This window comes from Petaurus breviceps, unplaced genomic scaffold, assembly GCF_028583685.1.
Source record: "Petaurus breviceps papuanus isolate PSGF00001 unplaced genomic scaffold, PetGlider_PUasm1.0 185, whole genome shotgun sequence".
NCBI classification, from domain to species: domain Eukaryota; kingdom Metazoa; phylum Chordata; class Mammalia; order Diprotodontia; family Petauridae; genus Petaurus; species Petaurus breviceps.
In genome coordinates this window covers 40,222,147-40,245,136 of record NW_027185797.1, presented here as the reverse complement: position 1 = coordinate 40,245,136, position 22,990 = coordinate 40,222,147, and the positions used below count along the sequence as shown (strand labels likewise).

The 22,990-nt window shown below is 47.2% G+C and overlaps 1 protein-coding gene across 1 annotated transcript in view; it reads right to left on the bottom strand.

Annotated features, from left to right (window-relative positions):
• PPP1R37 (protein phosphatase 1 regulatory subunit 37) overlaps positions 1 to 22,990 on the bottom strand; it is a 40,135-nt gene that overhangs the window by 6,000 nt on the left and 11,145 nt on the right. The window contains exons 2-3 of the mRNA XM_069088991.1: positions 1,130 to 1,227; positions 241 to 286 (exon numbers count right to left, since the gene is read on the bottom strand). Coding sequence (XP_068945092.1) covers positions 241 to 286; positions 1,130 to 1,227 — 144 coding nt within the window. The remainder of the gene's footprint in view (positions 1 to 240; positions 287 to 1,129; positions 1,228 to 22,990) is intronic.

The window sequence follows — 22,990 nt, the reverse complement described above, 5'->3', positions numbered from 1 at the left end:
CCCCTCCTTTTTTCACAGATGAGGCTGCTGAGGTCCAGTGAGCCTGTACCCAGCATCCCAGATAGCAAGGGGCAGAGCTAGTAGGAGCCAGGCTTCTCCCTGTCCCACTCCAACCCTCTCTTCTGTCTGTCAGGCCTCACCCCAGCACCTACCACCATGCACCACTGATCCTCTGCCCAACTGCCTGAGGCTAAGGAGAGGGGTCCCACTCCATGTATGCTCACAGCTCTGGACACTAACCTTTCAGATCAAGGCAGTCAATTCGGTGTGCCAAGTCAGTAAACTCCTGCAAAAAGTAAAGGCAAGTAGTGAGAATGCCAGTGCCTCACAAGACCCTGGACCAAGGAGATCCATGGTCACAGCCAGATGGACTCTGAGAGGTCACCTGCCACCCTCATCTAGAGATCTGGAATGAGGAAAAGACACGCAAAGGCAGTGGGAGGAGCAGGAAGCTAGACTTTGGGGCCATAAGACGTGAATTCAAATCCCAGACCTGTCATTACTACTACTGTGGCCCTGGGCAGGTGTCCAACAATGTCCTGGCAGGGCTTTCTAGAGTTCCATCCGGTATGGAACGGGCTGCAGAGGCAGTCCACCCAGGCCTCCCGACTCTCTTCTCTTCCTATCATATCATCATTAGTAGAAACAAGAGACCCTCCAAATCTTGACTCTTTAGCAGAGACAAGCTGCCCCCACAAGGTTCACTTGAGGAAACTAAGGAAAGAAGCCTGCTCCAAGCTGGACCAGAGACTAGGGCTTGGGATGTTAAGGCCCATTAGGGAATCTAGCCCCCATGTGGACCACTGGGTCTTCACAACCAGCTGGCCACCCAGTGTGCATCACAGCTCCATGCCACCAAAGGAGGAAACAAAATGAGGCAGAGTTAGGCATCAAACTACAGGGCATGGAAACAGCATGTTTTTTTTGCTTTCTGACCTGCAAAACTAAAGAAAGTCAGATCTGGGAATCACCTCAGAGCATGAAAGAGTGAACACCAGGGCCGGGAAGGCCCTCAGTTAAGAACACAGGTTCTGCCTTCATCTAGAACCTTTCAAACATGAGCTCCAAGTCAGTGTCCACAGAGGGCAGAGAAGTGGAGCAGTGTGCCCCTGCGGCCCGGCCCAGGTACCTGGATCTGCTTGATCAGCTTGGGGATCTGTTTGCAGTTCAGTTTGCGGCAGGCCTGCTGGTAGGCGCCAATGATCTCCTCCACCGTCACATTCTGGGCTGAGGGGAGGAAATGGTGAGTCAGGAGGAGAGCGAGGGGGACACGAGAGAGGAAAGAGCCAGGTTAGTCTTTTCCCCTCAGACCCTGGAGCTTTCAAAGGCCCTGAGGGCCCAGGCAGGTGAGCTCAGCCTCCTCTGGTCCTCCCGGCCTTGCTGCAGGGCTCCACAAGGCATCCCCCTCAGACATGGAAGGAGCCTTCATGGTCTCATCCTTCATTTTATAAAGGAAGAGACTACCGGCCACAGATGGAAAAGAGGATCTGCTCAAGGTCACACAGTGATTAGACTCTTGGGAAAGCTGCAACATACAATGCTTTAAGGCTTAACAATCTCTTCATTCCCAAGATCATGAAGTAGGCCACACAAATTCAGAGGAGGAAACTGAGACCCAGGGACACTGAGCTGCACTCTGAGGCTAGCCCCCTTAGTCAAGGCTAGCCCCTTCAGGCGCTCTTGCTTCTCCTTCCCCAAGCCCGGGCCTCCCATCAGGCAGGAGACAAAGGAAACCCTCTTCTGTCCTCCACACCCAAGGACATACAGTGGGGAGAGCAGGTCAGACAGCGAGTGTTGGCCAGCAAGCCATCAACCCGGACAGGGAACCGGACCTTTCCGTGGCTCCCACAAGGCTGGCCGGGGAGCAGGCTGCCTGGTACGTGCCATGCTGGCACTGCCCGGGCACAGGGCCAGGGCTGGCCGTCTGCTCAGCTCCAGGCTAGAGAGGAAAGAGAAGAGGAAAGGATGGTATGGCCAGGCCTTCTGGGAGGCTCGCTGTCTGCATCCGAGGTGATCAGGGCAGAGGTGAGGCCTTGACACAGGGCCATTATCCTGATCCTCAACAACTCTGTGAGTTCAGCAGGAGAGGAACAGGCATATCCCCTCCCCCTCCTCATCGTTTAGATGAGGACACTGAGGCTCTGAGAGGTAACAGGGTCACCTGGGGTAAATATTAGAAGCAGGTTTCAAACTCAAGGCTCTCCCAATCCCCAGAATGGCTCTTTCCTCCATCCCACAGCTATAGGAACAGAGGCAGGTCTATCAGTTCACTGACAGAATTGTCTGGAGTACAGACATCGGGTCAAAAGCCTGGAGGGGAGGCCAGGTGTCTCAGCAAGTAAGAGCACTGGCTCCAGTGTTGGGATGACCTGGAGATCAAATCCCAGGCTCAGATACTCAGCACCACACCCAGAAATAACTGGCCATGTAACCTTGAGCAAGTTACTTAACCCAGATTGCTTAAAAAAAAAAAAAAGCCTGGGGTTTGGGCAGGGCTGAGGTTAGCTGTCCAGTGAACCTTCCCTGCTTGTACTAGAGGACCCAGTGGGAAGCCCCTACTACCCCAAGCTGGCCCATGTGCAGCAGGGAGAAGGAAGGCAAAGAGTGGGCCAAGGGCTCAGCTCTCCTGCCTTAGGAGCTCCCACAGGTCTCACTTGGAGGGGGCAGAAAGGGGACAGGAAGAAAGCCCTTTGGGCTCTGGAATATGAGGGTGGTTGGGGTGGGGCAGGGTCCCAACAATCCTCCCTTCTCACTCTCTCTCCCAACAACAGAGCCAAGAGCTGCTACAATGCTGGGTTCTGGAGGGGCTACCACAATGGCCCTGTATTGCCAGTGCCATCTTGCTAGGAAGCAGAAGCAGCAGCCACTTTGCTCAGGACAGCACCCTGGTGGCCCCCTCACCTTTACCTTGGAGGTGTTAGGTTCTACCCCCAGCAGGGGACACAAAGGATGGACTGTACTCAGACTCCACACCCCAATACTGGGAAGCTGACTCGGGTGGAGGGTGGGGGGCGGCAACATGCACATGCTTGGCCTCCAAAGTCTACCTGAAACCACTTTAGCATTACTATGTCTGGCCTGGGGCATCAGCCAGGCTGAGTGTTGGCTGAATCCTGGCCCTCCCTACTCTGGCCACACCTCTTCACAGAGCTCCTGATACCTGAAGTCTGGGTCCAAGGTCTGCACAGCTGCTGTTCCTATCCCTGGGAAACTGCTCTGCAAGGGTAGAGAGAACCTATGACCAAGGCACAGCCAGGCCAGAATTGCCCACTGCTCAGAGTTCAGTAGAATCAAAGTCATGTCCTAGAAGGATGGAAAGCACATGGACGTGGGAGGCAGGAATCCTGGGTTCCCGGTATGACATTGACTTGGTGGACGGCTACTGGACATTCCTTCTCTCATGCTGTAATGGGAATGCAAATTTGGAAGATCTTCCCTGCCCCTAGGCTAAAATGCACCTGAAGCCTGGGGAGGGAGGCTTGTTTTTCAGTAGATACTTCTTGATTGGCCAGAGAGTCAATAAGGTTACATTCTCTGAGCCAGGAGAAGGCTATATAAGCCCTGATGTGTAGCTTTATTTTGGGACTCACTTTGAGAAGTGTTCTGTGATTTGATCTGAATTCTGGGAAGCCGTTGTTGAGAGTCCCCCGGCTTTGAAAAACCCAGATGTGGAAACCCAGATGTTGACTGGGTATGGATGTAATGGTTGGACAGTTTGGAAAGCTGTCTACTTGATCTGTTAATGTCTTGATAATTCTGTCTGTATATTTTGAAGTTTGGGGTGCTGACCTTTTTCCCCTGAACAAGGTAAACGATATATGTCTGACTGATTAAAGTAAGCTTGTTAACCCATTTTGAGTTGCTTTCCTTTAACAAAGCAGATCCAAGAACCTGTGGTGGCGGCAAACCCTGAGGACGCTTGGGGTGCTTGCTGCTACACATGCCCGGGGGAGTCTTCATTCCAGGCCTCCAGGCCAGAACTGGGGAAGACTCCTGATGCCTGCTCCCAAGGGAAAGTGGGGTGAGACAAAACCTAGTTGAGGAGAGGGGGCAGCATGAATGCTCCCCTCCCAGACTGCTACTAATCTGTGTTTGTATTTTTGCTGTCTACAATAACATACAGTGGTTATGTACCCTTCCAATAGAATGCAAGCTTAATCAATGTTTGTTGATCACCTGGCCAACAGAACAAAGACAGACTCAACTTCTACTCAGTGGGGAGCTGAGAGCCCTCCCACCCCACCCCAGTCATGGAAAAGTTACCCTCCCAGGCACATGGCCTTGCTACCTAGTGACAGGGGCGGTGAAGGCCCATCTGTCCCTCTCCATCACTGGACAAAACCCAAGCGCTTGCCCACTTCTGGAATGGTCTGTAGAGTGCTAGCCTGGCCCTGAGCAGAGCTGGTTCTGATGGTCACCCTGCTGCTTTCCACCTGTGGGAGCTCAGCCAGCTCAGTTGGCCTCCCAGGGACTGGACTAGATGAGTTCCTTCCTTCTCCAGGCTCCCACCCCAAATCAAGAAACAGGGGCAGGGCCAGAATAGCTGCCTTAGTCTTCTGGCCACCATTCTCCATTAAGCCAGGGTGCCATTGGTGATCTTGTACTAAGCAGCCTGGGAGCTTCTTCCTGCTTAGCTCCCAAAGTTTATGGGCAGAGACCCCCTCAGGTCCCCAGCCCTGCACACTGGGAAAGTTTGGTTAGACTGAGGAGGGGAGTCAAGGAAAAGGCTTTTAAGCAGTCAAAAAATAGGTGTAAAACACCTACTATGATCGACACCTTGTGCTCAGGACTGGGAGAAAGATGTGAGACACAGTCCTTACTCTTACATTTGGAATCAAGACATCCACACAGTTAAGGGTATCATAAATCTGAATGCCAAGCAGAGAAGGAGCCCAAGATACTGAGACAAACTTCAGGGAAGGTCTTGAAGGGTGAGCAGAATGGAAACAAGCAGAGACCAGAGGAGGGGAAGAAAGCAGTGCTGGCCCAAGAATGCCTGAATGCTCAGGAAGAGTGAGTAGCTCAGTTTCCAGGGAAAGCCAGGGGAACAGACCTGAAAAGACAGAATGTGGAAGGCCCTGAATGCCAGGCTACAGTCATATTTTATTCCGTAGGAAAGGGGAAAGCCACTGAAAATCTTCAAAGGGTGGAAGGCCTAAGACCAAAGAAGGCCCCCTGCTACATTTGAGAAAAGTCTCTAGCAGAAGAAAGAAGGAGGGGAGGAAGAGAGCAGGCATTAAGCACCTGCTGTGTGCCAGGCACTGTGGTAAGATGCCACTTCATCCCCCCCTGGCAATTCTCTGCTCCAGGCCCCTGGGCTCAGGTATCCTCCCATTGGGCGCTGGGCATGGGGGGCAAGGATGGCCTCTGGCCATGGGGCTACCACCTCCTACAAACACTGCAGGCAAGGGGGCTCAGTTAGGGTCAACAGGAGCCAACTGAATTCAATCAACATTCACTGCTGAAATGAGTCCAGCCCTGGGCCAAAATGTTAGCGAGGGAACAGAAAGCCGGGCAGAAAAAACTTCAGAATCTGGACCCTAAGAGCTCTGAGGGGCCTGAGGGCCTGTAAAGTCCATCTAACCAAAACCTGAATGGGAAAAGGAGGCCCAGAGATAGGAAGGGGCCTGACAGAGGCTCAGAAGGCGGGGCAGGGCCTCTGACTGCTAGGTCTAAGTTCCACCTGGGAGGCCTATCCAGGAAAGAACTCCTCCCAGACCAGGCTGCTTGTTGGCTCTGTAACCAGAGATACCCAGCCAGTCGAAACCTTCCTTTGTCACTAGGCCTCAGAGGAATGTTCCCAGAAACCTTCCCAGCCTAGGGAACAATCAATGTATTTCTAAGCTGGAAACAGCTTCACTTGGAAGCCAGCATGTCAATTGTGGTGGCTAGGTGCCTAGCTTGTTGGTAGGGAGAGACCAGACTCAGCATGTCAGGACAGGAAGCCTCCTAAAGACGGTCTAGCCCAGTCCAGGGACTTACTGCAAGGTGGAAGAGCTAACCTCAGGCTGCCTGCCCAGCACCGCCCCATAAATGGGCTCCTGAAGGCAGTTAAGCTACCCCCCCCCACCCCAAGCCAGGCCAGCCCCTGCCTTCTGGCTTGAGCACTCAGCAGCAGAATATGAATTTAACTGTTGGCACCTGATTTACAATCTCGGTCCAGCAACCAAGTTTCTATATTGCCAGCTAAACTGAAAGACATTTATGTGGCCAGTCATTCTATACGCAACCAAAAGACAAAAATCACCACTAATGAAAGGCAAGGCCTCAGAGAGTCAGATAAAGCAGTGGACAAATGTTTGATCATGTGTCCAAGGGAACCAGGATCACATCACGAGATGCCGCCCATGTCCCCTTGCAGAGTTCAAGGTGGCAATGAGGGGAAGGACCACACGGAAGATCACTGTTGTCTCAGCTTCAACAGCTGGAAGGGAAGGGAGGAAAAGCAGGAACCATCCTTTGACCCTCCCCAACCAAGTCTTTTCACCTTGAGGCTGGACTTCAGAGAAGGCTGTAAATTGAAAGAGGCCAAAAGCTCCTATGGACCACTCCAGAATGATCAAGATAAACATAGCTAGGATTTACAGAGTGATGTAAGGTTTGCAAAGCATTTCACAAATATCTCATTTATTCTCAACAACTCTGGGAAGTCACTTCATAGATGAGCAAACAGAGGTTAAATGGCTTACCCAGGGTAACACAGCTAGTGTCTGAGTCTGGATTTGAACTCCTATCTTTCTGACTCCAGGACCAGTAGCACCCTACCCCCTTAGAAGCGTTGGTTAGAGCCAGCACAGAACAAATGAAAAATAAAGGTGAGTGTCTCCAACAGGAACGAGCCATCACTCCACCAGGCATGGGGGCACACTAAGATCACTGACTAGTTACAACAAAGTAACCAGTAACAAAGAGAGGCTGCCTCCCCCCCCCCCCCCAGACCAGGTGGGGACAGTCCTTGAGCTCTCTGCAGCCCTGGGCACTCTCACTCTCCTCCTTGACACTCTCCTCACTCTAGGCCTCTGAGACATACTTCTCCCTCTCCCTCTTCCTCTCTCTCCTGGTCTCCTCCCCCCCAGTCTCCCTGGGTGGATGCTCCTCCAGACCCCGCCCTCTGACCCTTGCTGACCCCCAGGGCTCTGTCCTGGGTCCCCTTCTCCTCTCCCTCTGCACCTCTTCACCAGGTGATCTCATCTGCTCCCATGGATTTCATTACCAGCTTTGTGCTAATGATTCTGGAGTCCCCCTTTCTTGCCTCAGTCTCTCTGCTGACCCCCAGTAGTCACCTTAAACTCAGGATGTTTAAAGCCGAATTAATCATCCTTCCCCTCAAACCTCCCCTATTACTTATAGGAAGGATGTAACCTCATCCTCCCAGTCTCTCAGTCTTCTCTCTCATTTATTTTTTATCCTTATCAATAGTTTGTTTTAATTGAAATCAATGTTTGTATATCTGTTATCTCTTCCATCAGACTGTGAGCACCCTGAGGGCAGGGCCTGCCTTCTACCTCTTTCCATATCCCTAGTGTTTAGCCCAGAGCCTGGCACACAGTAGGCACTTATAAATACTGCCTGACTGGGCAAGTAGGTACAAATCAGGCCGTGCCTCCTCACTTAGAACAGGGCAACTCAGTCCCCACGGGTAAAAAATAATTAAAAAAAAAAAAAAGCCCTTTGCCAATAGGTAGGAATGGCAGGGCCCCAAGCTGAGCAGGCCCTGATGAGAGTGCCCAGGATCTCAAGAGGTCCTCCTCACCCAAACATCAACTGCAGCTGGGTCACAGTGGGTCAGAGAGGGCGGGTTAGGGCTGGTTACAGGGCAAGCAGTGCCATGGGGATGCTGCACTGGATGCCTTTCCCTGCTCCCTGTAGCCCCATCTCTCAATCCAGATGAAAGCAGAGAAGTTGCCTTTGTAGTCTCCTCCCTTAGAGAAGGAGAGAACATAAATGAGGACAAGATTACAATTAGGTAAATGCTGGAGAGGATGTGGGAAAACTGGAACACTAATGCATTGTTGGTGGAGCTGTGAACTGATCCTGATGGGGTGCTTGGGATCTATGTCTGTAAACTCACTTTGTAACATCAGTCTGTAGCATCAGTTTGTGAAATCAATTTGTAAAACCAGTCTGTAAAATCATACTTCCCCCTCCCCAGCCTCAGAGCATTAACTCTGCCCCTTCTGCCTGCCAGCACTCTGCCCAGAAACAATTCATGCACTGTTTATCTCTGCTTGGAATAATAACATGCTACACCTATGAATCCTTCACTAAACCATCTACAAACATTTTAGCTTAGGCAAACGTTATCTCCCCTTAGTAAGTGGTCAGCTGCACCATGAATCCTTCAAAGCACTATCTATAGGTTAACTCCTTAGCCAATTATCCCCATACTGAGTCTCCCTTAGCCTTGGTTCCCAACATCCATCTTGTCAAACATGACACTGATGGGGGGCAGACTGGGCACTTCTCAGTCAGCCCTTCACCACTAGCTGACTTAGTGACTTAGTGACTGTTTCAGGCCTAAAACCACACCTCCAGGTAGGGTCCCCCCCCCCCCATTTCCCAGTGAACTATGGGCAATACAGCTTCACAGTTGACGTTAAAAGTGCATGTCCCTTTAAGCACTGACCTCTCCTTAACTCCTCCCTAATCCCACCCTTAATCACCTAGTTAGCATAATTGACATCTGATTAATTGCCTCAACTCCTTAAAAACTATGCCTATGTCATCTTTAAGTTTGCATGTTCCCTAAGAACAAACTGGCAGGTCCCATAAGGACCCTTGCCCACCGTAAAGTGTACAATAAACTTTTACACTCCTGACTCCAAGTTGGCTTGGACTGAATTCTTTCCAAACTGAATCGCAGGCATTCTGGTGGTACGCAAAGATCAGAGTTCCTGCACAACCTATTTCTATCCCCCATCAATCCAACCATTCTGGAGAGAAATTTGGAATTATGCCCAAAGGGTTATAAAAAATGTGCATACCCTTTGACCCAGCAATACCACTTCCAGGGCTGTATCCCAAAGAAATCACAGAAGTGGGGAAAAGACCCGTATGTACAAAAAATATAGCAGCTCTTTTTGTGGTGGCAAAGAATTGGAAGTCAAGAGGATGCCCATCAATTGGGGAATGGCTAACCAAGTTGTGGTATATGAGTGTAAGGGAATACTATTGTGCTAAAAGAAATGAGGAGCAGACAGACTTCGTAACAACCTGGAGAAACATATAAACTGATGCCGAGTGAGGAGAGCAGAACCAGGAGAACACTGTACACAATTATAGACACGTCATATGTGACGACTAACTTTGACAGACTGGGCTCCTCTCAGCAATGCAAGGCTATAAGACAGCCCCAAAGGACTCCTGATGGAAAAGGCTATCTTACACACATCCAGATCAAAATTTACAGTCTGAACAAAGACTGAGGCCAACTACTTGTTCTCTCTCTTTTTTGTTTTTGTTCCTTGTCATTGTTCATTCCATTGGTTATAATCCTTCTCTACAACTTAACTAGTGTTTAATGTGAAGGTATTTGTAGAGCCTATACCAGACTTCATGTGGGGGAAAGGGGGAGGAGAGGGAGAAGGAGAAAATCTGGAACTCAAAAGCTTGTGGAACTGAATGTTGTAAACTCATAGTAAATAAATAAGTTAATTTAAAATATATGTTATAAAAAGATTACAATAAGGGCAAAATTAAAGAAGAAAAGCTGACGGCAAGAACAAATGAGAAGATAACAAGGAAAAAATAAAAAAGACTTTTCTCCATGGAGCTATATTTAAACAAATGCCCCCAAATGGGAAGAAAATAAAGTAAAAACATTTTTTATGATTTCTAGGAAAATTTCAGTAGCTATGAACCAGTGATCACCATGAGGGGACCACAGTGCAGAAACCACACAACCAGCAAATACTCATTTCCTTGTCATAAACTAAAAAGTAGAAACTCAGTTGGAAAAAAAAGAGGGGACTGGCAGAAGATGAGTGTCATGATCTCATAAAACAACAAAAAGCCGTGGGGAGGAAAATGAGCCCAGAAAATACTTCAGCAAACCCAACTAAGCCAGGTCATCAACAGAGCATTTATATGGCAAACTGAAAGGACAACAAACAGAACCAAAATGGAACAGACTTGAAAATGCTTCTGTCCTTGCAAGGATGCCAGTAGCATCAGCCATCATTTTTTAAAAGTGGAAATAGCATCTAAGATGAAGACGTTAGTATGGCAGAAGTATGGGCCTAACCAAGGAAATCCACTCTGGAAGCAACACAATTTTAAAGGGACATGAGTTTTCAAGATACCTCCAACAAAAGATACTAAAAGAACAAGAAAGAAAACAAATCAATAATATTATTATCACTAAAAAAGTCAAGCCAGAAGACCTTATGTTCTCTTTTCTATAACACCTTTATGAGAACAGTCTATGGACACAAGTCACCTCCATGAAATGAAGAAGAGGATTCTGGAAGACGGCAGAGTAGTTCAGAAAACTTCTGGCTTCTCCAAATTTCCTCCATAGAAAAAGGCAGAACATGGTCTCAGAGGGAATATAGAGCAGTGGAAATAAACAAAAGTCAGGGTAAAGCAGCAGTTCTCTCAAGACAACCAAAGATCCCCGGGGGCAGAGGTAAGGCCCAGAGAACAGCAAACACCTCCAGGTCAACTCAGCAAACACCTCCAGGTCAACTCGAATCAACAAACCACAAGCCCTGGGGGCAGCTGGGCTAGGAAGGCAGCCAAGCCTTAGCGTTGGGTTGGGGTCTGACAGCTGAGGGAGGCAAACACAGCTGTGCAGCACAGACACATCCTGCACTGGGCTGCCACTGACAGAAGGAGCTGGTACACACCTGGTGGTGCAGTAGTAGAGGGGCAGGGACCCTGCTGGCTGAGGGCACTTGCAAGAGAGCAGAGGCTCTGGTTTCAGTTCCAGGGAACTTAACAGTAAGAAGGACCTGAGGTTTGGAGCATTAGTCCCCATACCTCAGGACTAGAACTTGATCCCACTAATAGCTGCTAAAAACAAAATAAAACAACAAAAATTACAAATGAGCAAGCAATGGAGAAAGAACCCAACCACAGACAGCTACTATGGGGATAGAGAAAATCTGGGTTCATATTCAGAAGAGGAAGACAATGGAATTCTAAAGTCATTCCTTTTCAATGAAAAACATCAAGTGATCCCAAGCACAAAAAGATTTCTTGGAAGAACTTAAAAAGGACTTTAAAAATCAAATGAGATTGAGGAAATTTTTTTAAAAAAAACTTTATCTTTGTATCCTGAGTGCTGAGAACAGAGTCCAGTATACAGGTACTAAGATACTTTTTGCCTTTCATTCATTCATTCATTCATTCAAAATACACAGAAAAAAACCAGCGGCTGAGGAAGGTTTACTTTGGAGCTGACTCTGGTACTGTTTATGAGCAGAGCCTCCCAACTGAGGGGGCGCTGCGGCAGAAGGGACAATATGCTAGAACCAGGAGGGGTGTTGTCTGGACTACATTGGGGAACCTGCACACCCAATGATCCCAAGGTGCTCCGTGGATAAAAATGCCGATTTTTTTTTTTTTTGGTGTTTTAAATTTAGATTCTTAAAGAAAGTGTTAATTATGGAGCAAATGCCATCTCCTATATCATTTCTCCTTGGGGACCAAACCTGTTTTTATAATTTCATAGCAACTGATCTTCTCCATTTCCATTGTTACAGCTGCTGGGGGGAGGGAGGGACCGTGTCCCTCTATTTGCTTACTTCAGTTTGCATCAATTCTGTGAAGTTCTCTTATGCTTCTCTGAACATCATGCTCAACTATTCTCCACTGATAGGCATCTACTTTGTTTCTGATTCTTTGCTGCTATAAACATTTTGGTGCATATACATCTTCTATGAATTAACCAAAAAATGTTTCAATGACCTTCCTTTTTTTTGGGGGGGGGGAGAAAGGGTAGCTAATTCTATCTCCATCTCACCTACCTCCACTGGAGAGAGGAAAAAAACAAAAAAACCCCAAGTTTTTCCAACAAATATGCAGTCAGGCAAAACACATTCCCATACACCACGTCCAAAATGTGCCTTATTCCCTATCTTCAGTCTGCTGCCTCTGGCACAAACTTCCTTTCATCTCCAACCTTGTCCTGCGATGCTTCACTCCACAGCCTTCTCACGCACCTCCCGCCCCCTTCACAGATGGAAACCATAACCTTCTTTGCTCTCATTGCCTCCTCCAAGACTCCCTGTAAGACCTCCACTTGGTGATCTTCCCTTGTTCGAGGTTCAGTCTCTAAATCTACCCTTCAATTCTGATCTAAATGGCCATCAGGTCTGCCTCCTCCCTCTTCAATCTTCCTCCATGAACACTCCTACTTCTGGCTTGGATTCAATGTCCCCCTACCTACCTCCAAACGTGCCCCGGTCTCCTCTATCCTTAAGAAAACCCTGGCTGCACCAGGAAGCTGTGCTGCTGTTTCTCAATTCTAAACCCACTGCAAGTGGATTTCTGACATCACTGTTCAGTTGAAACAATTCATTGTCAAATCTAATGGCCTCTCCTCAATCCTGACCTTTCTCTCCCTCTCTGCAACAATGGATAATATGGATTACCTCCCTCTGGTAACCTCCTTCTCCTCCAGTAGGACTAATCTTTCTTAATCTCCTTGGCTGTTATTTGTGTCTACCAGCCTCACTGAGCAGAGGTGGCCCCCCACAAGGCTCCCTTGATGGGCCCTCTTCTTCTCTTTCTATATTATTTTGTTTGCTGATCTCAGTTCCCTTGAGACAATCATCTACATGCAGATGCCCCCCACAATCCAGCCCTGGTTTCTCCTGAGCTCTAGTCCTCAATCATCCTTTCGGACTTCTTGAACCACACGTCCCTTAGGCATCTGTCCAAAACAGAACTCCTTACTTTTCCCCAAACAGTCCCTCTCTTCCAAATTTCCCCTTTTAGTTTAACAAACTTTAAGCAACAAAAATTGCCTTCTCTCCCTCCCCGCTATCCCCATCTCTTGAGAAAAACAAAATCTCTTTCAGACATGTATGATCAAGCAAAACAAATTGCTCCACTAGCCGTATTTTTTTTAAGTGTCAATCTGCACTGACTCTACCACCCACCTGTCTCAGGAGGTAGGTGTAATTTTCATCATGAATCCTCAGGAATCGTGGTCGACTACTATGTCAGCAGAAATACCAAGTCTTTCAAAATTGTCTTTTTAAGCAATTCACCAAATAATGGGCACCGCCCTCAGTTACAACACAAAAAGAGATAATACAAGTATTTTTGTATGTTATGGGTCCTTTTGCCCTTAAAAAAAAAACTCTTTGGCAGAAAAGTGGTGCAGTTGAGCCCTGACCCTGAAGTCAGAAAGCCCTGAGTTCAAATCCAGCTTAAGACACTTACTACTACCTATGTGACCCTGGGCAACTTCAACTCTGCCTGCCTTAGTTTCCTCATCCATAAAATGAGGATAACAGCACCTGCCTCCCATGGTTGTTGAGGATCAAACGACATCATGTTTATAAAGAGCTTTACAAAGCATTAAGTGCTTCATAAATGCCAGTTATTGTTATTATTATTATGGGTATGGACCAAGCAGTGGTAACCCTGGGTCAATGGGCGGGAGTACAATGTAATGACTCAGGGGGCCCAGCTCCAAACTGCTTTCTGGGATGGCCAGGCCCTCCAGTGCACCACTCTCTCTCCCATTTGTTATTTTCCACTTTCATCAATTTAGCCAGTCTGGTGAGTGAGCAGCAGAGTCTCAGAGTGGCTTTAACTTGCACTTCTGTGATGATTTGTGAAGAGCATTTTTAAAACGTGGCTGTTGGTGGCTTCCATTTCTTCCTTTGGAAATGGGCTGGTCATACTCTGATCATTTATCAATTGAGGAATGGCTCTTATGATGATGCCCTCTCTGGGCCACGTCTCCTTTTAGAGCTTATTTTGGTATATGGCATGAGATGCTGGTCTAGACCTAGTTTTTGTTAGACCAAGTTCCAGTTTTCCCAGTTTTTCTCAAACACTGAGTAAACTCTTATCCTAATAGCTGGGATCTTTGGGTAGACCAAACTCTAGGCTGCTGAGTTCGTTTGCTCTTGTATAACGTATGCCTAATCTGTGGCACTGATAAGCCTATTTTTCTTTTTTTGCTTTTTGGAGGGCAATTGGGGTTAAGCGACTTGCCCAAGGTCACATGGCTAGCTTTTTTTTGTGTTAAGTGTCTGTGGCAGGACTGGTGCTCTATTCACTGCACCACCTAGCCTCTCTACTTCTTAATTCACTTGGAGGACTTGTGCTCAGCAGCACCTGGTCCAGTGTTTAGCACAGTACCTTGAGTGCTAAATGCTTACTATGTCTGACTTGGCTCCCCTCCTTCCCACTTTTTAAAGATTATTTCCTTTCATATTCTTGTCTTTAATCCTACACCTGATTTTGTTATCAACTTTTTTCCTAGCTCTATGAAGTAATCCTTTGATGGTCAGCCTGGAATGGCACTAGTTTAGATCTATCATATTGGCCTGGCCTACCCATGTGCCATAAGCATTTCTCCAACTATTAAGATCAGTCTTGATTTGGGCAGAGTATTTCGTAGTTGTATTCATATTGCCCCTGTGTGTTTCATGGCAAGGAGACTCCTAAATATTTTATACTTCTTGTCATTTTAAATGGAATTTATCCTTCTCTATCTTCCTGCTGGGTTTTGTTAGTAACATAAAGAAATGCTGGTGATTTATGTGGATTTATTTTATATGCCTTGCAACTTTGTTGATGTTAATGGTTTCAATTATTTTTTTAGATCATTTCCCTAAGTAAACTATTTGGGCAATTCCTCTTGGTCTGTGCTTATTCCCTCAAATTCTTTTCTTGTTTCACTGCTGTCATTAATGTTTCTTGTACTATGCTGAATGGGGATGATGGACATTCTTGCTTTATTCCTGATCTTAGGGGAAAAGCCTCTACCTTATCCCCATTACACCTTAAGGCTAGGTCTTAGCTTTACTTAGATATTCCTTATCATACTGAATAAAGATTTATTCATTCCTATGTCTTTTAGTGTTTTAACTAGAGTTTTGTGTCTCATCAAAAGCTTTTCCTGCATCTACTGATAAAATGATTTTTGTTCTTATTATGAAATAATTATATCTGTAGTTTTCCCAGTGTTGAGCTCACCCTGTATTCCCAGTTCAAACCTAATCAGGACTTGATATATAATAAGCCTTACAATATGTCGCTATAGCCTCTTTGCTAATATTTAAACATTTATGCACTGATAATCCATATGGATACTGGTCTATAGTTCTCTTTCTGCTTTAATTCCCCTGGTTCAGGTATTGAGACCAAATTTGTTTCATAGAAGAAACCTAATAGTATCCCTGCTAGGATTGGCTCAGTTTATGGAGTACTGGCATGAACCATTCCTGAAAGGCTTAGTAGAATGTGCTTTATTTTTTCACCAGTAGCTCATTTATGGCTTGTTCCATTTCTTTTTCTGAGACTGAGGTAAAGTTATTTATTACTCTGTTAATCTGACAATTTTATATTTTTGTAAATAGTTACCCATTTAATTTTGATTGCTTTATTGACATAATTTCTTTAATTCCTTCATTGGTTGTAAATCTAATTTTTTCACTTTTGATTTTTGTAATCTGATTTTCTCAAAAAAAAAAATTAGTCAAAGGTCTGTTTATTTTATTATCACTTTCACCCTCAAAAAACTAGCTCTGGCCAAACTTCCTTATTGTTGTTGAGGGTATCACCATCCTCCCCTTCATACAGGCTGGAAATGTCATTGTCATCCTTGAAATCTATTCTCTCAGTCCACAGAGCCAGTCACTGGTAGGTTTTGCCCCTTCTGCCTTCAAATATCTCTGCGATGTGCCCTGTTCTCTCCTGGCCTGCTTCCACCCTGGTGCAGCCCTCCTTCTGCACCATGTCCCTGGCCTCCTGCAATAGCCTGCCAGCTGGCCTCACTGTCTCAAGTCTCTCCCCAGTCCAACTGCTCTCTGCACAGCTGCCAAAGCAATCTTCCTGGAGCAGTGATCTGTCACCTCCTACCCCAATAAACTTCAGGCGCTCTTGTATCACCTCCAAGAATAAAGCCCTACCTTACACGGTAGCCCTCTCCACACATTTTTTGATCCAGCAACACTTATCTTCCTGCTGGTTCTTCACCCACGATTCTTCATCTCCCAACTTCCTGCCTTTCCATGTTTAAAATGTTCCTCCTCCTTGACTCTGCCTTTGAGTTCTCTTCACTTTCTTAAGACTACTCCAATCCCTTGTTCCCTGTGCCCCCAGCTGCTAATGCTCTCTCCTGAGACTCCTCTCCTTCTAGTCCGTGCATTTCTTGTATGCACCCGGTGACTCACATGCTGTCTCTCATCAGAAAAGGAGTTCCATGAAGGCATCAGTCAACAGCAGACAATGATGATCTTATTATCATCAAGAAGAGTCATTACCTACAAGTCATTCCCTCATTGATAAATGGTCAAAGGATATGAATTAAAGCTATGTCACATGAAAAAATGCTCTAAATCACTATTAATTAGAGAAATGCAAATTAAAACAACTCCGAGGTACCACCTCATACCTCTCAGATTGGATAATATGACAAAAAAGCAAAATGATAAAGAGAAGATGTGGGAAAATTAGAACACTGGTACATTATTGGTGGAGTTCTGAATTGATCCAACCATTCCAGAGAGCAAATTACAACTATGACCAAAGGTTATGAAGCTGTACATACTCTTTGATCCAGCAATACCAATGCTAGGTCTGTATCTCAAAGAGATCATAAAAAAGGGGAAAGGACCCACATGTACACAAATATTCATAGCAGCTCTTTTGGTGGTGGCAAAGAACTGGACATTGAGGGGATGCCCATCAGTTGGGGAATGGCTAAACAAGTTGTGGTATATAAATATAATGGAATACTATTGTGCTATAAGAAATGATGAGTGGGAGGACTTCAGAAAAACCTGGGAAGACTTATATGAATTGATGCTGAATGAAGTAAGCAGAACCAAGACACTATTGTACACAGTAACGGCCACATTATGTGATGATCAATTATGATAGACTTAGCCCTTCTCAGCAAGATAAGGATCTAGGACAATTCCAAAAGACTCATTGGTCCACATCCGAAGAAAAAACTATGGAGTCAGAATGCAGATTGAAGCAGACTGTTTTCTTTTTTTGTTGTTGCTTTTTCTTTCTCATGGTTTTTCCTTTGATCTGATTCTCCTTTCACAACATGACTAATGCAGAAATATGTTTAACATGATTGTACATGTATAACCTATATCAGACTGCATGCTGTCTTGGCTTGGGAAAGGGGGGAGGAGGAAGAAAAAAATTTGAAACCCAATCTTATAAAAGTGAATGTTGAAAATAAAATTTAGACACTAAAAAAGAATCATTACCATCTGCTTACCATCTTATCAGGATCTGTATTCTTTGCAAATAAGTGCTTGATGAATGCCACCCCCTCAGTGACTGCTTGTCGACTGGCTAAATGACCTCTGGAGACCACCCATGCAACTTGCAGACAGCTGTGATTCTCAAGAGCTCCCCCCATCCCCCAAGCCTACCTTGGCCTCTCAGGTACTTCCTCAAACTGCTCCCAGATCTGCACTCTTCAGGTGACAGCCCTTCCAACACATGGCTCAGCATCCCCACTCATGCTCTCCAGCTCAGCCCTATCCTTCTCAAGCCCTGGTGGCCAGACTGAGCACAGCATTATGTAGAGTGGGCAGCAGCCTGGCTGCCACTGCCCAATGCACCCCCTAGATCTTCCTGAGAACAAACAACAACTATCTACTGGTGCCTCCCCCATCCTATGCATGTGTACCCAAGTGTGGGACTTGACATTCATTACCACTCACAGCTCACAAGATTCAGTCCAATCATTAAGAGCCTGTCAAGGTCATTGTGGATCCTGGCTATGTCAGAGAGTCTGTCAGCTCCTCCCCCCCAGTTTGGCATCATCTCCAAATTTGACACACATCATTCAGGCCTTTAGCCAATCCACTGACAAGAATGGTAAAAAGCATAAGACACAGAGCAGATCCCTGGAGCACTCCACTGGAGACCTAACGTCCTATCAACAATTCCTCTCTAAGAAAGCTGTCCAACCTTAGGAATCCCCATCTTTCCACACTAGATTCATATGAGGTACTTGACCAAAAGCTTTGCTAAAACTCTATCTAAGCTATATCCTAGATCCTAGTTTGGTGAGCCTGTCAGAAAAGGAGGGGCAGCTAGGTGGCACAGTGAATACAGTACTGGTCCTGGAGTCAGGAAGACCTGAGTTCAAATCCAGCCTCAGACACGTGACACTAGCTCTGTGACCTTGGGCAAGTCACTTAACCCCAATTGCCTTGCCTCCCCTCCCCCAACAACAACAAAAAAAAGAAATGGAGTTAGCCTCATATAACCAGTTCTGGAAAAAGCCAGGCTGGCTCTTTGTACTTCCTACTTCCCATTCTAGAAGTGTGCCAACCTGAATCATCTATTCTAGAATTTTCCCAGTAGTGGAAGTCAAGCTCACTGGCCTGGAGTCTGTAGGCTCATGGTGCCTCTTCCATTTTCCATGATCTTCTGAATGTCAAGAGCGATAGCTCCTCCATGCCACAAGCCAGTCCTTTCAGTGCCCAGGGAGATAGCCCATCAGAGACAGGTGACTGGAATTTACCAAGGGTAGCCAGGTGCCTGCTCTCTCCCTGTCAGTCATTTTTGGTCTGTCATTTTCAGCTGTACAGGTCACACCCCAAGAACAGAGCAACTCGGTCTTCTCCCCCAATCAACCCCCATCCCCACCCCCCCAGCAAAAGTTTGCCCTCTTCTCTGATGTCCCGTTTCTTCCTAAAGGCTGGGTGCTGGGTCGGGGCTTCAAGCAGATGTCAGCATATTTCCAATGAATCCTTGCTTAGAATGACATTAACAGTTTTTTCAAGGCAGCCATGGTCCTGCCACACCCTGCTCTCCCAGCTGTTGTTTCTTGTTCCCCCTCCCCCATTTCTTTTGTGTGGACTTTGCAGAGTTTGCACTGACTTATATACATGGTACTGGCAGGCAGGGACTAGTCCCCTAAGTGCAAGGCCCAGGGTCTAGGAAACCAATGCTTGTTGATTATCAGGGAAATGAGCTATTCCAGCAGCAAGCACCAAAAGCTCTAGCTGCTTCTCTAGGTTAGGCAGATCCACTATGGAGAGCTGGTGAGAAGGGAGCAGAGGGCCCATAAGCGGTACCAGGCAATGCCCACAACCAGACCACGCTAGGCAGGCCGGTCAAAGATGGCACCCACAAGTGATCAGAGACCATCAGACCTGGGAGAAGCAGATACTCTAGTCCAGTCTTGTCCTGCAGAAGAAATGCCCACCTGGCACTTCCCTAGCACTTGAAAACTCAGATAGCCCTTGATGCAGATTATTTCATTTGATCCTCAAAAATCTATCAGGGGGTTGCTTTACTCTGGATTTGACAAATGAAGAAAGTGAGGCCCAGAGGGGTATAAAGGGCCTTGTCTAAGGTCACACAAGCAGATGACAAGTATGGTACATAAATCCAGGTCCCTGGGCTTCAGGTCTAGTGACAGTGCAGGTCAGCTTTCTGCAGACCTACAGTTGGGGGCTCTTAATATCTGTGATGAAAATGCTAACAGGAGCCATCATTTACACAGCCCTTAAAGCTTTTGCAGATCATCCATTTAAAGAGTTGGGAGGGGCCCCTTCATTTCACCAATAGGAAATCCAGACCCATAGAGGCACCCACGGGGATTAAGTGGCAGAGCTGGGACTGGAACTCTGGGCTTTGGCCTCCACTGAGTTACCCACAAAGCACTTTATCTACAACAAATCATTTTACAAATAAGGCCAGTGAGGTCCAGAAGTCAAATGACGTGATCAAAGTCACAAGGCAAACACACAGAGCTTGAATCTGCTGGCGCCTACTGAAAACAAGGTTTCTTTTGCAGGCCCCCCAGTTACCTCCCCGTACACCCACCAGTGAACCTGCTGATCCACAAGGGGGGGGGGGGGCAGAAAAAGCAGACCTGGCCAAGAGCTTGCTTCCTCAGGGTGCCAGGTCTCAAATCTTTGGGAGGCTGAGTATAGGGAAACAAGACTGAAGAACCAACTGTGATCTTCTGTAGCCAAAGCAAATTGGGCTGGTCTAATCCTTCTTCCAAAGACTAGGACCAAATTGCCCAAGGGTTACCCAGGGGAAAAGCAGCAGAGCAAAGATCTAAACCCAGGTTTCCAACTCCAAAATCCAGCATCTTGTCAACTCCCTGGAATCCAAGCCAGGTCTCAGTTCAGGCCTCCCAGAATTCATATGCTCCCAGAGAAGTGATAAGCCCTGGGAGAGCCCAATGATGAAGCCTGTGTGTAGACAGGCTGGCCAGGGCACCAGCACTGTGTGGGGTCAGGAGGCCTGGATGTGCTTCTAGCTCTACAGCTCAGAAGAGTCACTGCCATAGGGAGTCCCAAGCTATGCCCTGAACCACCTACCCTAAGCCCTGAAGGACCAGGGGAATTTGGGGTGTGGCACTTGTTTTAATCAGGTGAGAAAACCTAATTGGAGAGGAAAAGACTTATCCAAGGTAAGACCTTTAGAAGGTTGACTTGCATCAGTGGATCTATTAGATGCTAAGTGCTGGGATACAAAAAGAAGCAGAGGTAGTCCTTGCCCTCAAGAAGCTCACCCTCTGATCTAAGCAAGCAACAATGTCAACAAGACAGAGACAGGATGAACAGTGAAGAGCTAACAGAAGGAAGGCACAGGAAGGAGGATGAAGTGGGGAAGGCTTCCAGTAAAGATGGAATTTCAGGCATGTAGAAAGATGTGAAAGGTGGGGAGCCAGGGCGTGGGAGTCTGGTCCTGGAGGAGAGCCAGAAGGGTCCTCACAGCTCATTTAGCAGTTTCCAGATTTGCCAAGGTCCAGAGGAGGCCACACAGTAAATGGAGTAGCCCTCCAGCTGAGTCTCAGGATTCCTGGGCCAGGGGCTTTCTCCCGGGAAACCAATGATTCTCTCCCTGACGTGGGTGTGAAGGCTACAAAGAAAGACTGTTTCAGCTCCTCTCCCAGGAGGAAGGGGCACCCTCTTTGTTCTCCATCAGCTCTGCCTCCCGCCCCCTATTCTCTCTCTGGCTCTCTTCTCTTCCCTTCCCATTCTCTCTCCACCTCCCTCCTAACCTCCCCTCACACCTAGGTCAACTTCACTCTTGGGGTTTTGTTTTTTTCCAGTCCCCTCCATCCTCTTCCCTGTTCTCAACACCCACCATTCTCCCAGAGTGGCAGAGAGGCCTCCAGAGTCAGGCCTTTCTCAGCTTTGAAGCACTCTTCTACATTCTAGGGATAGCCTTGGCAGTCCTGTGATAGAAGCCCCCTGCCCACCCATCTTGGGGAGGGGGCAGTATGTGGCACCACAGCTATAGAGGCAGGAGCCAGCAGAGAAGAACAGAAGGCAGAATGATCAGGCACATCCAGCACAGCACCTCCTCATTACAAGAGAAGGGAGGGATAACAGCATCTTCCTACAGGCCCTCAGAGCAGTCTGACCCATGCACCAGCAAAGGGGCAATGTGAGGTAATGAGAGGCTGGGTTTTAAATCTCAGCCATGTAGACCCTTGGACAAAGGTCACTCCCCTTCTAGGATCTCAGGCTCCCCATCTGTGAGTGGGGGTTGGGAGGAGAGGTGAGGCAGACCAAATGATTGCTAAGGTCCTTTTCAGCTCAGAACACAAGCTCTCAGCATCCAAAGACTGTAGAAAACATGTGCGAGCTGGAACAAGCCAGAGGCCAACGAGGGAGGTCGCCCTAGCCAAGTAAGGAAAGTGAGGCCCAGAAAGGAGTGATCTAATGCCACGATTCAGCTCCCCGTCAGAACCAGAGCCAAACAGACCTCCCTCCTAAACAGCATCTTACTGCATAATCCTTGCATCCTGGGGTGGTTTTTGGTGGGGGTTTTTTTTTTTGCCAAAAATTGGTTTCTAGCCTTTCATCGTGTATTGGTTGCATGGCAGGATTCTCTTCATCATGCATTCACCAGGGACACACGGATAAGCTGTGGGCCTAGAGTTCTCAGGGCACATGCATGGTCAGTATATTTCTTTCTTTCTTTTTTGCTTTTTGGAGAGGGGAAGGCAGGGCATTTGGGGTTAAGTGACTTGCTGTAATGGGAATGTAAATTTTTAAGATCTTCCCTGTCCCTAGGCTAAAGTGCACCTGGAGCCTGGGGGTGGGAGGCTTGTTTTTTCAGTAGATACTTTTTGATTGGCCAGTGGATCAATAAGGTTGTTACATTCTCTGAGCCAGGAGAAGGCTATATAAGCCCTGATGTGAGGCTTTGTTTTGGGGGCTTACTTTGAGAAGTGTTCTGTGATTTGATCAGATGAGACTCTGGGAAGCCATTGCTGCTACAGAGCTCCTCTCGGCTTTGAAAAACCCAGATGTTGATTTGGTATGGATGTAATGGTTGGACAGTTTGGAAATCTGTCTACTTGGAGTCCCGGAAGGCGCAGCGCGGCCAGCAGACACAGGGGCAGGTCCGGAAGGCCTGGTTGGCAGAGGCAGGCCTGGAAGGGGCCTGATCAACTCGAAGGACAAGCCTTCCCACCAACCACAAGGTCCACTACCAGGCCTATCACCAAAGGGCTGGGACTGGAAAGAGCAAAGTAAGAAGCAAATACAAGGGCCCCTGTCCTGGACAGCAAACACTCCTGGGGCTACCACTTCATAGCCCAGAAATTTTTTTAAAAAGCCCCTTTCAGGACCTCCAAAGACTAGGATGACAGAGTGAACCTCACTTGCTCCAAACCCCCCCTCTGACCCTGAAGACATAGTAACTCTTGCCCCAGGGCAAAACCCTCTACAGTAAAGGCTTGGGATCCTAGAGGAAGGACGTGGCTAGGACCATGCCTCAAAATGGGTAGAAAGCAGACTACAAAGACAAAGACTTTGGAGTCCTACTATCCTCAGAGGGAAACAATGTGGAC